General features: G+C 39.1%; 2 protein-coding genes across 2 annotated transcripts in view; both read left to right on the plus strand.

Annotated features, from left to right (window-relative positions):
* Positions 1-13585, plus strand: part of LOC311619388 (taste receptor type 2 member 43-like) — a 197990-nt gene that overhangs the window by 155529 nt on the left and 28876 nt on the right. The window lies entirely within an intron of this gene.
* Positions 4681-5580, plus strand: LOC311618676 (taste receptor type 2 member 10-like; the record flags this gene model as incomplete). Its single annotated transcript, XM_084876225.1, has 1 exon — positions 4681-5580. One exon carries the CDS (start codon positions 4681-4683, stop codon positions 5578-5580), a length of 900 nt encoding a protein of 299 aa, XP_084732351.1.

Here is a 13585-nt window from a genome sequence, read left to right on the forward strand (position 1 = left end):
CAAATTAGTTGTACCAACTCATATTCCTACCAACAGTGCACAAGGGTTCCCTTTTCTCCACATCCTCACCAGCATTTATTATCTCTTGTCTTTGTGATAACAGCCATTCTAACAAGTGTGTGGTGATATCTCATTGTGGTTTTGATTTGCATTTTGCTGATAAATATTGAATTTTATGTTATCAGGAAAATACTCTGAAAGTTTTTACTCATTTAACATTTGTGTGATTTTTTTTTTAGCCTCACATATGGTGAATTTTGGTAAAAAAAAAAAATAGTTTATCTGTACTTGAAAAGTATATGAATTATTCCATTGTTGGATACATCAAGTTTGTTAATTGTGTTGTTCAGATTTTCTTAGTTTTTATTGATTTTGGATCCATGTACATTTTGAGCTCTTGAGTTATATGTTTTAAAGGCTTTCATATGATTATAGATTTGTCTTTTCTCTTTTAATTTTGTAAAATATGCTAGATTATTTGGAGTATAAATTTTGGATTGCCATATAACCCTGATGAATTGAGCATTTTATCTGTAAAATACCCTTATTCTTTTTTTCTCTAATATTGCCTTTTAAGTCTACTTTATATGATGTTATTATAATTATACCAGATTTCTTTTGGGTATTGTTTGCATAGTCTATTTTTCCATAATTTTAATTCCAAGCTTTGCATATCTTTATATTTAAATTATATTTCCTATAACCAGTATATTGTTGGAGTTTTAAAATCCTGGGTGTCAGTATTATCTTTTACTTGGAGTATTTAGTCCATTTTTATCTAATGTAATTATACTTTTTAATTTTTTTAATTTTTATTGATTTTGTACAGAGAGATAGAGAGTTAGAAACATCGATGAGAGTCATCGATCAGCTGCCTCTTGCACACCCCCTACGGGGGATATGCCCTTGACTGGAATCGAACCTGGGACCTTTCAGCCCCCAAGCCGATGCTCTATCCATTGAGCCAAACCGGTTTCGGCAAATTATACTTTTTTTTTTTTTTTTTTTTTTTTTTATGAGGCAGCTAGAAACATTTATTTTATAGTTAGTTAAAATTTAAGTAAAATAGTCATTTTTCATCATTATTTTACTTCTTAAAACAGCGCAAGGGTAATAAAGTTGAAAAAAAAAACTACTATGTATTCTTAAATTATTTCAGTCACAGTAAGAGGCAAACAAAAATTAAACAGGTAGCATACTTGATTATTCATTATATGCTAGAAATGACCGAAGTTATTGCAAACATTTTTTTGTTCAATTTTCACAATAACACATCAGTTAAATTCCATCGTTTTTTCTACAAATGAGATACTGAATCCCACAAAATTTAGATTATCTAATTAAGCCAATACGTAAGCAAGCTATAATTATAATAAAATTCTCACTGTCTCACACACAGGCTTGTCTGTCCAGCTCAGAGGTGTCTGGGATCTAAAACATGAGACTTCAGTAAAAACCACCATAGTGCCTTGAAGGCACAAACTTGCTTCATGCAACACTGACACAATTTATATTTCTCAGTAATTAGTAGAGAAAAGGTTTATTAAGTTGAGACAGTTACATGTTTTATACTAAACTAGAGGCCCAGTGCATGAATCTGTGCACAGGTGGGATCAGACTGGTGCAGCCCCAATCAGAGCAGATCAGGGCCCGGCCAACTGGGGGGAGGAGCTGTGGGCAATTAGGCGGCATGCCCCACCCCTTATTAGAGGTCAGCTTCTGTGGGAGGGTTCATGGGAGGTTGGCTGGCCAGCCCCATCCCCACTTGGTGGTGGTGGGGGCCATCAGGGGTGGGGCAAGCCATGGGGAGGAGTTACAGGTGTTTGGCCAGCTGGCCCTGCTCCTGATCGAGGTGGGAGGGCCAATCTGGGGCGGGGCAGGTGGGGGGTGGGGTTGCAGGAGACTGGTTGGCTGGCTGGCCCTGCTCCTGATAGGGGGGTGATCTGGAGTGAGGCCATGTGGGAGGAGGGGCTGCTGGAGGTTGGCCAGCCAGCCCCATCCCCTATTGGTATAGGGGGGGGCAATCAGAGGTGGGGCCGGCTGCGGGGAGGGACTTTGGGCCAGTAGTGTGAGAGAGGTTGATCAGGGGTGAGTTGGCTGGTGGGCAGGGCCACAGGAGGTTGGCTGGCTGGCCCCACCCCAAAATCTGGCCAGTTTGCTGGCCACAGTGAGCGTCATAGTGACTGGTCATTTTGGTCATTACAGGTCTGCTGGCTTTTTATATATATAGATGGCATTTATCTTCTCACAATGATCCTAACTATAGTGTGATTTTTATACCAGGACTTTAATAAAAAAACACACAATAAAGTCCGCTCTCAAGTATCTAATTAAAGGTCACACTGAAGGTATATGGAGAGGTCAGGCTCAATGTTATTTATTATATATTCTCCTTCACTCCTTAATGACTAAGGAGCATCATGGGTAAACTGACACACCCCTGAGGACACATTCTGTAGTGAATGACTCCTATACAAAGTCTTAAATAATATATACAGTTGTCTATAAGCTTTCCTTATTCTTCTCAGTAGCAGAAGAAATGAAATTTTGTCAGAGATACCACCTCCATACTGTTTTTTGTGTGTTCTTTTTTATTTTTATGAAGCACTAGTGATTTTGCTTCTGATTATAGAAATTGGTGAATAAAAATTCTCTTCTAATGCAAACAAGACATTGGGAAAAATATAACACAAGGCAACTTGGGCAACTTGTACACTCTATTGGAAAATGAAGGATGTTAAAAAGGGGGAAGGGGTGCTGGAGAAGGCAGCTAAGCTCAGTGCATGTGTACCCAAGGCCAGAAGCACTACAAAAAAGTGGGTGAAGGTGTAAGAGATTTAAGAGCTTAGAGAACATAGTCCAGTGGGGCCAGTACATTTCATAAGATTGAAATATGGAATAATTTCCTAGAAACAAAAAGAGCATGGATAGAATTTATACATGAGAAACCCATGGTTTGTAACATTAAAAAATGAGACAGAGCAAGCACTGTCTAGGAACTCCAACACAATGGGGAGAAATATGATAGTAAGAAGAAAGAAAGGAGGAGACTGAGGTCTAGGGATTGGCAAAACCCATAAAAACCTTATATTCAAGCTGATTCTATAATCCTATAACCCAGTAGCCAAATTTAGGTTAATATCTAGCATAATCTTGTTAAAAACTATTAATGCTACATTTTGCACAATATACTCCCAAGATCCAGGGACATTTCTCTTACACATTTACCTCCCAGTAATGCTTCCCTGATGTAATAAACGGTGAGCCCAGGATATTACAATCCTTATAATCATCTTCCCGAGAAGTGAATGGTTCCTATACAATGGCCTTCCAACCTAACAGTCTCATTTGTCTCCGATATTCAGAAATCATCATCTGGAATTTTCTTGGGAAGGTTCATAGTAATACAACTTTCAAGTAAGGAAATGTGGAGAGAATGTCTGGCTTCCTCAGAGTGAAGTTCATAATCTTTTTTATGATGCCATTCACATTCTGCAGCATCGCTACTGTTGACCCCTGCAATGGATGCTCCAAATCTAAGGTGAGATCTCAAAACAATTGCCTGTGATGGAACAGCATGCTCTCAGTCTGAGCAGGTCATGGAGATTATCTCCCTCCTCTTTCTCCAGCTTTTGCAGCTCCGTCTGTTCCTCACTACCATGGATTTCTCTCTGTTGTTTAAGACAATCCTGGACATGTTTTCTCTTCCATGAAGTTGTCTTCTTTGAGGTGGGCTATCAGCTTCTCAGTTTCCTTCTGCTCTGCCCTCAACGTATCAAGAGCTTCCTAGAGCTCATGCTTGCACAACTGGGCAATCTCCTCCATGAGGAATATATGGTGACTATAGTGCTCTCCAGAAGGCTCACAAAGCCAGCATATAATCTTCCCAAGCTCCTTGCAGAAGAGCTGGAATTTCTCTCCATGATGCTCACAGAGATATCTCTACTGCTCCTCCTGTGGGCTCAGCTTGACTTCCCTAAGCGCCTCAGTTAATGTTTCTATCTCTCTATCCCTCTCCCTTCCTCTCTGAAATCAATAAACCTATATTTTAAAATATAGTTCAGTGCCTAGGTAAATATTTTTAAATGTAAATTATTTATTGTTGAAAGTATTATGTATGTCTCTCTTTTCCCCCTTGACTTCTCTAGGCCCTTTCCCACCCCCCAACACTGGCCAGTGTCTAGATAATTGAGTCAATCTATTGTCCTCTTTATGTTATACCTAGAAGTGTTCCCTGCCCGAATTAACACAAGATAAATAATGATGTTAAGGGTGATATTAGAAAATTACAAAGAAATCCAATTTTTGTTTCTGTTGTGCTTTGTTTCTTAGAGATACATATTTGGTTCTCCTGGACCACAAGTCAGGTTAACAAATGCAAAATAGTCTCAGACAAGTAAAACCCATTAAACAAACTTCTATTTGCATGTTAACAAATTGTAGGTGCGCATTCAGACAGGAACCCATTCTCTAGATGAGCTGAGTTTTACACATAAAAGTGGAAGGGTCTCTGTGAAGATATTTCAGATTCCATCAAAAGCATTAACCGGGACACTTTGAAATATTTATGAAATGAAAGAAAAGAAAATCATTCTTGCAACAACCAGCCAACATATACCTCCTCCTGCATCAGGTAATCTAGCATATATGTAACAGAAACAATATTAGGGCTTGGAAGCTATGCTGAGTATAGCAGAAGGTCTCCTTATTTTTATAGTACTTGGTGAATCAATACTGGGGGTTTTAGGAAATGGATTTATTGGACTTGTAAACTGCATTGACTGTGTCAAGAACAAGAACTTTTCTGTAATTGGCTTGATTCTCATTGGCTTAGCTACTTCGAGAATTTTTCTGATATGGATAATAATTATAGATGGATTTATAAAGTTATTCTCTCCACATTTGTACTCCTCTGGAATGCTAACTGAACCTATCACTTACGCATGGATAACTATAAATCACTTAAGTATCTTTTTTGCCTCCAGTCTCAGCATCTTCTATTTACTGAAGATAGCTAATTTTTCCCACCACATTTTTCTCTGGTTGAAATATAGAATCAATAGAGTACTTCCTCTTCTCATGGGGTGGGTGTTTGCTTCATGGTTATTTACTTTCCCACAGATTGCTAAGATTATTAATGATTATAAAACAGGTAATAGAAACAAAACCTGGTCTCTCACCGTAAGTAAAACTGAATACGCTGCTTACCAAATTTTGATCAATCTGGGAGTCATTTTCCTCTTTACACTGTGCCTGATTTCATGCCTCTTGTTAATCATTTCTCTTTGGAGACACAACAGGCATATGCAATCGAGTGCCCTAGGTGTCAGAGACCCCAGCACAGAAGCACATGTGAAAGCAATGAAAGTGTTAATATCTTTTCTCATCCTCTTGATCTTGCATGTTATAGGCATTGCCATAGAAATATCATCCCTTTCTATTCCAGAAAGCAAATTGCTGTTTATTTTTGGTATGGCCACCACAATCACCTATCCCTGTGGTCACTCATTTCTCCTGATTCTAGGAAACAGCAAGCTAAAGCAGGCTTTTCTGAAGGTACTATGGCCTTTAAATAACTAAACTAATATTTCAGCCGGGGATAGGAGACCTCTCAGAACTCTATAGTCAGGCCTGGGGAGAAATGGTTGCTCAGTGAGAATAATCCAGTGAAGAAACGCCTAAAGATATTTCACTTGCATCACATTCTTGCATTGGCTTTAACTGTGTCACAAAACATCACTAAAATCTTCCACAATGATTTCGATGACATCTCAGGAAATTTCATTCTTCAAGGAGATTGTAACCTGACGTGCAAATTCCTTGGTTCAGTCTACTTCCTCATCTTGCAATTTCTTCCCACACATCTCCCAGAGGAAAAAAACAGCATGGGGACTATTCACTGCACAGCTGATGGTGGTGGAATAAGCATGTGAAACCAGACTCCTCACTGTGCTTTGCCTGACTTCCTGGAAGCACTGGCACCCTGTCACCAAGAGACCCAGACAAAAAGAAATAAAAGTAAAGAAAGTGATGATCACCCTTGACATTGGACGTGAGACAGAGACATGGGTGCTTCTCTGAGTTTGCAATTTTAACTCTTTAAAAGGTTAATTTTATTTTGACTGTTTAAATCTTAATACTAATGTGTTTTTGTTTGTTTTTTACTGGTGTGTGTTTGATGTAGTAGCAGTAGTCATATCATCAAGTGTGGTTCTGTTAAAAATAGGTCAGGAAGCTGAGTCTACTTGGAAGAAAGAGATAAAAGCACTAATAAAATGAGGTTTTATGTTCTTCACATCTACTGATGTGACATGAAGCTAAATCATGAACCAATTAGAGTTCAGGAAGAAGCTGCTAGAAGGACGCATCCAAAGGACTCCACATAGTCAAGGAGCTATGCCAAGAACACAAACTGACTCAGGATAGAATAAGTGTGAAGGATGAACTGTCCTGCTTTAGGATTTTTACACACACACACACACACACACACACACACACACAAACATTCATATGCACAAACTTGCACTCAAGGACATATTTCAAATATTGGTTATTAAAGTGGATATTTATATCCAACCCAGGATGTGAACCAAGTGGACTTATTTTGGCAGCTTGCAAAAGTTCATTGCCTTATACTTACATGATGCTTGGAAGATTTTTTAATATAAAGATTTAATTCATTTAATAAATATTTTTGAACACTAACTCATGTGCTGGGAATATAATACTAAACAAGATCCCAGTATACTGGTAAGATATTCTAGTAGAAAAACAAATAAGTAGAAAACAATAACTTAATTATATCTATTTTGGGGAGAGAAAAACAAAAGTATGCTATACAAATAACCTGACTTGGTCCTGGGAGTAGAGATAATGCCATTGAGGTTGAGATAGTTTGGTTTAAGATCTGACAATTTGCATAAGAATATGGTGGGTGGAGCAGAAGAGATTTGGGACATGGAAGCAGCATTTGTGTAGGCTGGAAGGAGAGTTTAGCATTCTAGGAATGGAGAAGTCCAGTGTGACTCCCATAGAGAGGGTGAAATATTTTAAATTATTTTAAGGGAAATTCCAAATTTCATAAATTCCTCCCAGATTGATAAAGTGCTCTGCAGAAATAGTTAAACTAGTAATTTAGTAGTGAAAATATATTCATCCTCTTTCAATCTCAAAATCACCCAAGATTATTATATTAACTAGAAGCCCTGGTGGGGAGTGTGGCCTTGCAAGGATCAGCCCTCTGTAGGAGTACTGCTCATCCTGGTCAGCCCAGAGGCTGAGGACCCGCCTTCTGAGTGGCTGCTCAGCTGAGGGGAGCTCCCCCTGTGGGAGCACACTGACCACAGTGGGGCAGCTCCTGCGTTGAGTGTCTGCCCCGTGGTGGTCAGTGCATATTATAGCGCTGGTCAATTAGTTGTTCTGGTCATTCTGCTATTTGGTTGCTGGGTTTTTATTATATAGGTTGTCATTACTTTGATCACAAAAACATCTTTTTAAATGTATTTGACTACTAGGGAGATCAAGTATTTCACAGAATTATTAGCAAATGGCATAAATTTTTAGAAATTGTTTTACTTTTATTTTCTCATGTCTATGATTCTCATCAATTATGTGACACTTTACATATTAACATCATGCTATATATGTGTTCTGATCTTTAGCTTTATTTACTGTTTTGTAAATAAGTTCATGGTGTTTGGGAAAATAAAGTGATAATTTATATGTATGCAAACCTATATGTTTCCCTTTATGGTTTCTTATACTGTCATTTTTGCAAATTTTGGCTTAGTACATGTTCCATTTATCAATAAAAATCATTTTTCCTGATAAAATAATATGGTTTATTGCACATAAATTAAATACACACACACATAAAGGCCTGAAGGAGAAGATATATATATTTGTAACACTCAACTAATTGTTAACATGTTTCTACTTTGTTTTCACAATAAATTTCATGATAAATATAGGAAGGTATGTTGATTAAAGAGCTGTTTTGAATGCATTTATATATAAACTTAATGGCTATATCTGTTAACTATGGACAGTAGGATTTCAGATTTTTATTTTCTTCTTTTAGTATTCTATGAGTTTCTAAAAGTACTATAACTTAGGCAATAAATAAAGTAGCCAGGGAAATGTAATAAAACAGAAGACAAGTTGCATAAATAAAACTAGTTAACTTTCCTTGAGAAAGGAGGAAAAGAGAATTCCTCAGCATTTTTATATACTCTATAATCACTAACTCTGATGTCTGCTGGTCCAATGTCTGTTATTTACTTTATTATTTGTGCTGACTCTTGATTATAGACTTCTGATCATCATGTATTTGTGATTCTATTGCAAACCCAGTTTCATTAAACTTTCTCTGTGGAAGTTCTTTGAGGTCAAGTTTATAGTGTTCTTTGCTAGAAAGGATTTAACATTACCTATGATGCTGAATGGGGAATCCCCCAATCTTGGACTTCTTTAAATTAAATTTTCAGCTTGCAATTTTACTACAAAGGTAATAAAGGCTACATAGGTCGTGCAAATTCTGGTCTCAAACATACATATGTACAAGGTAATTATTAGAAATTCTCAAAAAAAAGAAAAAGAAAAGAAAAGAAATTCTCAGAGCAATGCATCTCCTTTTCTTCCTTCCTTCAATTCATGTCATGGTTGAGAGGCACTCCCCCTAAAAATTTAGCCTTTTGCTGGGCATATTTTATTTTCTTGCTGCTCTGTAAATAATTGCCTTTCAGGGTTCCTAGTATAGTGATAGAATCCAATTTTCTGTCCAGACTTGAAGAGGCCCAAGCTAGGTATCTTATTCTCTAAGCACATGATCCTTTAAAACTAAGCTCTAGGTTAAAAGAAGATTGAAAATGCCCCAAGGTTCTATTTTCAGCATTTTTCTCTCTCTCAAAATTTGCACTTTCCCACCATTTTTGGTACTCGAGGATAAACAAACAAACCACAAACTTTACTGGGGTTTTGAACTTAAAAATTTGTTTATACATATTTTTATGTATTTTGCACTGGAGATATTTCCTCAGACATCTGGTTTGCCATTTTCTTAAAAGCAAAAGTTAGTTGTTTTTCTAGTTTGTTTTCAGTCTTTCTTTCTTTCTTTCTTTCTTTCTTTCTTTCTTTCTTTCTTTCTTTCTTTCTTCTTTTTTTTTAAGTATATGTATCCAAAACTGTATATTTCTGCCTAAATATTGCTTTAAATATATTCACAATGTTGACACACAATTCTTATAATGTCATTTGTGGGGGCTGTTTCTCTGTTTTCTGCGACCAGCAGGGAAAGGACAGGTTCCTGAGTGGAGGAGCTGGGGATTAAGAAATTAAAGAAAGGAAAAGAAAAAAAAGACCAAGAAGAAAAAATAGATACAAGCTGGGATCCAGGTGCAGGCTGTCACTCTGATGGAGGGAAAGTCAACACCCACCACAGACTACACAGCGCATTTATTGATTTCCAAAGGGGGGGGGGGGTTAAAGGTCAAAGAAGTTTTGGGTGGGCCCAGGGCCTATTCATTCCCTCATTCCTGGGATTTAGGCACATCAAGACCTGGGTAATTCAAGGTCCTCTTCCTTCCTCATTCCAAGCAGAGGGATAAAGATGAGAAGTCAGTACTGATAAGAGTCTGTCACATTTTGGGGAAACATATTCTCAGGGCATGGCTCTGCCTATGCCTTGAGTTCAGCTGATGATAATTAAAGGTCATCCATGTGCATTCCCAAGGGGCCCTCTACAGTCATTCAGCTCAAAGCATTTTAAAATATCCTTTGTAATTTTCTTTTAATGCAAGGGTTATTAAACAGAAAATTTTTCTAGTTACATGATATATGTAATGGCAATTTTTTAAAATTAATTTCTTTATTGATTAAGACATCACATATTTGTCCTCAACCCCTCATTCCAATCTCCCCCCCCCCCACTCATGCCCTCACCCTCCTATTGTCCTCGATCACTGGTTAGGCTCATATGCTTGCACATAAGTCCTTTGGTTGATCTCTCCCTTTTATCCCCACCCTCCCTGTGAGGTCCAACAGTCTGACCCATGGCTCCTTATCTCTGGGTCTGTTTTTGTTCATCAGTCTATGTTGTTCACCATTTCCCCTAGATGAGTAAGATCATGTCCTACTGGAAATATACTTATAAGAATCAAAAATGAGACAAGCAATAATCATTATGCTGAAAGGCATATGAATCAGTCTGTAGTGAGCTTCTTTCTGGGCTACCAGTTCTTTTGAGATATAATTTCAATGTCAAACAGTTGTTTACGTGTACATGTCAGCAATGATATTTCAGTTCTGGATGGTGGGCAAATGATGGTAATGCAAGTCCAACCCTCTCTGGTTTGGTCCTGGGCAACCTGCAGTGATACCCAGCTGCTGACTGCTATTATGGTAAGGCGTCATCAGTGACTTCCATCTCTAGACTGCTTCTGTCTTCATGGTTGGAGTAGTCCTATCAATTCCTCTCTGTTGCCAGAATCTACATGGTCTCAGAGTTGTTTTCTGAAAATATATAAACATATTCTCAACCAAAAGTTAATAAAGGAATATTATCCATAAATTTGACTTGGGATCCTTTTTCATTTTTTCCCCAAATGATTTTCCTCTGACTTGTTTTGACACCATGTGTGTTTTTCATGGGTGTCTTGCTGATAGCATTACAATTAATTTTCTAAAGTACAGATTTTCTAGATGTAATTTACTGTCAGGATATTTTTCCTTACATGATATTCTTCTACCTTCCCCCTTTTTTGATTTAAATATAAGGAGGCTTTTGAAAATTGTATACTGTAGTCTTGATAGCTTTTAAATTTTAATTTTTTGCACTATAATATGACTGCTTTAGGTTCATTGCCTGTTGTGAGATTTTATCCTGAGATGAACTGCCAATAACAATTTTAGTTAACACTTTAGGAACAGCTTTTTGTCCAGTGCAATTAGTTTTTCTAGGATATTCACTTATTTCAATTAGCCAATTTAAATTAGCCTGAAAACTTGTCTACTATTTTATTGTCAAATTTATTACTCTAAAACAATCTTATTTTACTGGGTAAATATTAGAGGAGAGGATTATTTGCCTTCTTGAGTAGACCCTGAGCATTCCTGGTGGTAGGCTGCATTTACTAGATATCCAAAACCCACTTCCCCACACCATGTTTAAAAGACAACTCAAACAAGTCTTGTGATAGTACAAGGGCAGCTGCTGTCAGCCACGTCTCTGTCTTTTACCTGGGTCCCAATTTGAGCCGGGCACGGGAAGTTAAGCAGCCATGGGGGCAGGAGACTCCCTCAGCAGGGGTGAGGTTTCAGGCCCCTGCCAAATTTTGGGATTGAGGGTCTGTGCCCAACCTCAGTTGACTCCCAAGTTCTCTCCTGATGGCCCCTCTTTGGGCCTGTCTTAGGTTGTTCCTTCCCTGAGGAATCTTACCGGTCAATGGCTAACCAGCCAGCCTCTAAGACCAAACAGGGTGATGTGAGGTTTAGTTCCGTCTCCTTGGTATCCTATGACCCCGTGGCCAACACGTCCAGCTCCTGCCTTAGGATTCCCACGCCTGCTGGTGGGGCCCCAGCACTGATCACATATTTTGGGGAACCAGGTTTCTTCTCCAGGGAGGGCCTAGCTTGCCCCACTGGGTGAGAGACAGATCCATGGTACCAGTCATCACGAGGCTTCAACCTCAATATGCACAGAAAGCTCAGGCAGCAGTTGTGGGCTATTGAATTGAGAGAAGAGGGTCCCTGTTGGCCAAAAGAGCAAGAAGGGCCAATATAGAATGCTCAGGTGCCTTCCCAGGAGGCCCTCTACACAATGGAAGGGATTAAATCCCTTCATGTCATTTTTAAATTGCTGCCAGACTTTCAAAGAATTGGTTTGTAAGTTTGCTTGGGATAATTATATATTATGCTTTTGTAATTTTAGAATATTAAGAGACAAAAGAGTGTTACTTTTGTCTCCAAGCACCAAAAAGATGATTTTTTATTGATCCCCAAGGGTTCAAGGTACTATTATAAGTAATTGGGGTAACACAAATCTGGGGAAAAATTTAATGACATTGTAAAATAATATCATGTAAAGATATTCCTTGTTCTAGGCCATGGCAATTCCATTTCATACTGGCTGTCTATTACTTTTTCTATGGACCAGGTCCATTTTCTGGACCTCGCCAAAGGGCTAGTAGTGATAGTAGTGACACCCTTTCTTTGGTGTCCACATCTTTCACTTTCTTTAAAAATCAATGAAAAAATATCCTTGAGTGGGGATTAAAAAAAAAAAAAAGATAAAATATCTCTATATATAAAAAGCCAGTGACCAGAATGCCATAACAACCTGAATGACTGGTTGTTATGACACCCACTGCAGCCAGCCAACTGGCACCATCAGGAGGTGGGGCCATCCAGCCCTGCCCTGATTGTCCCCCATCCCAATAGGGAGCAGGGCCAGCTGGCCAACCTCCAGGCAACCCCACCTGCAATGGGCCACCACCACCCCAGTCAGCCTATGGCCCCTCCCCCAAGTCAGCTCCATCTCTGATTGGCCCCCCACCCCATTCAGGAGCAGAGCCAGCTGCTCACCACCCACAGTTCCTCTTCACAGCTGGCTCCACCCATGATCAGCCCCCACCACACCAACTAGCTCAAAGACCACCCCCCCTATCCAGCTCCATCATCAATCATTCCCCCCAACCAAATAAGGAGTAGTGCTGGCCAGCCAACCTCCCATGACCCCACCCCCAACTGCTGACCTTTGATCAGCCTCCTCTACCGCATTCAGGGGCAGGGTCCACTGGCCAATCACCTGGGGACACTCCCCCCAGAGAGCCCAGCTCTGACCAGGCCCTGATTGGGGCAGGCTGGGCAGGCAACCTCCCACCATCTCCTCCTCCTGACAGGCCCACTGCGATCGGTCAATGGGGGCCAGGCCAGCGAGACCCCACCTGTGCACAAATTTGTGCATTGGGCCTCTAGTATCCAATAATATGACAAAATGGTTTCTTGTACTTATCTTAACCCAAAGTGCCAATAGTTCAGGATCTAGCTCTAGCCAGTTTGGCTCAGTGGATAGAGTGTCAGCCTGCAGACTGAAAAGTTCCAGGTTCAATTCTGATCTAGGGTACATGCCTGAGTTTTGGGCTCTATCCTCAGTAGGGGGCGTGTAGGAGGCAGCTGATCAATGATTCTCTCTCAGCATTAATGTTTCTATTCCTCACTCCCTCTCTGAAATCAATAAAACTATATTTTTTTGAAAAAATAATTCAGTACCTAGATAAATATTTTTAAATTTAATTTATTTATTGTTGAAAGTATTACGTATGTCTCTCCTTTCCCCCTTGACTTCTCTAGGCCCACTCCGACCCCCAAACACCGGCCAGTGTCTAGATAATTGAGTCACAATCTATTGTCCTCTTTATGTTATAACTAGAAGTGTTCCCTGCCCGAATTAACACAAGATAAATAATGATGTTAATGGTGATATTAGAAAATTACGAAGAAATCCAAATTTTGTTTCTGTTGTGCTTTGTTTCTAAGAGATATGTGTTTGGTTCTCCTGGGCCACAAGTCAGGTTAACGAATGCAAAAT

This window comes from Pipistrellus hanaki, assembly GCF_964339955.1.
Source record: "Pipistrellus hanaki genome assembly, chromosome: 3".
Taxonomy (NCBI): Eukaryota; Metazoa; Chordata; class Mammalia; order Chiroptera; family Vespertilionidae; genus Pipistrellus; species Pipistrellus hanaki.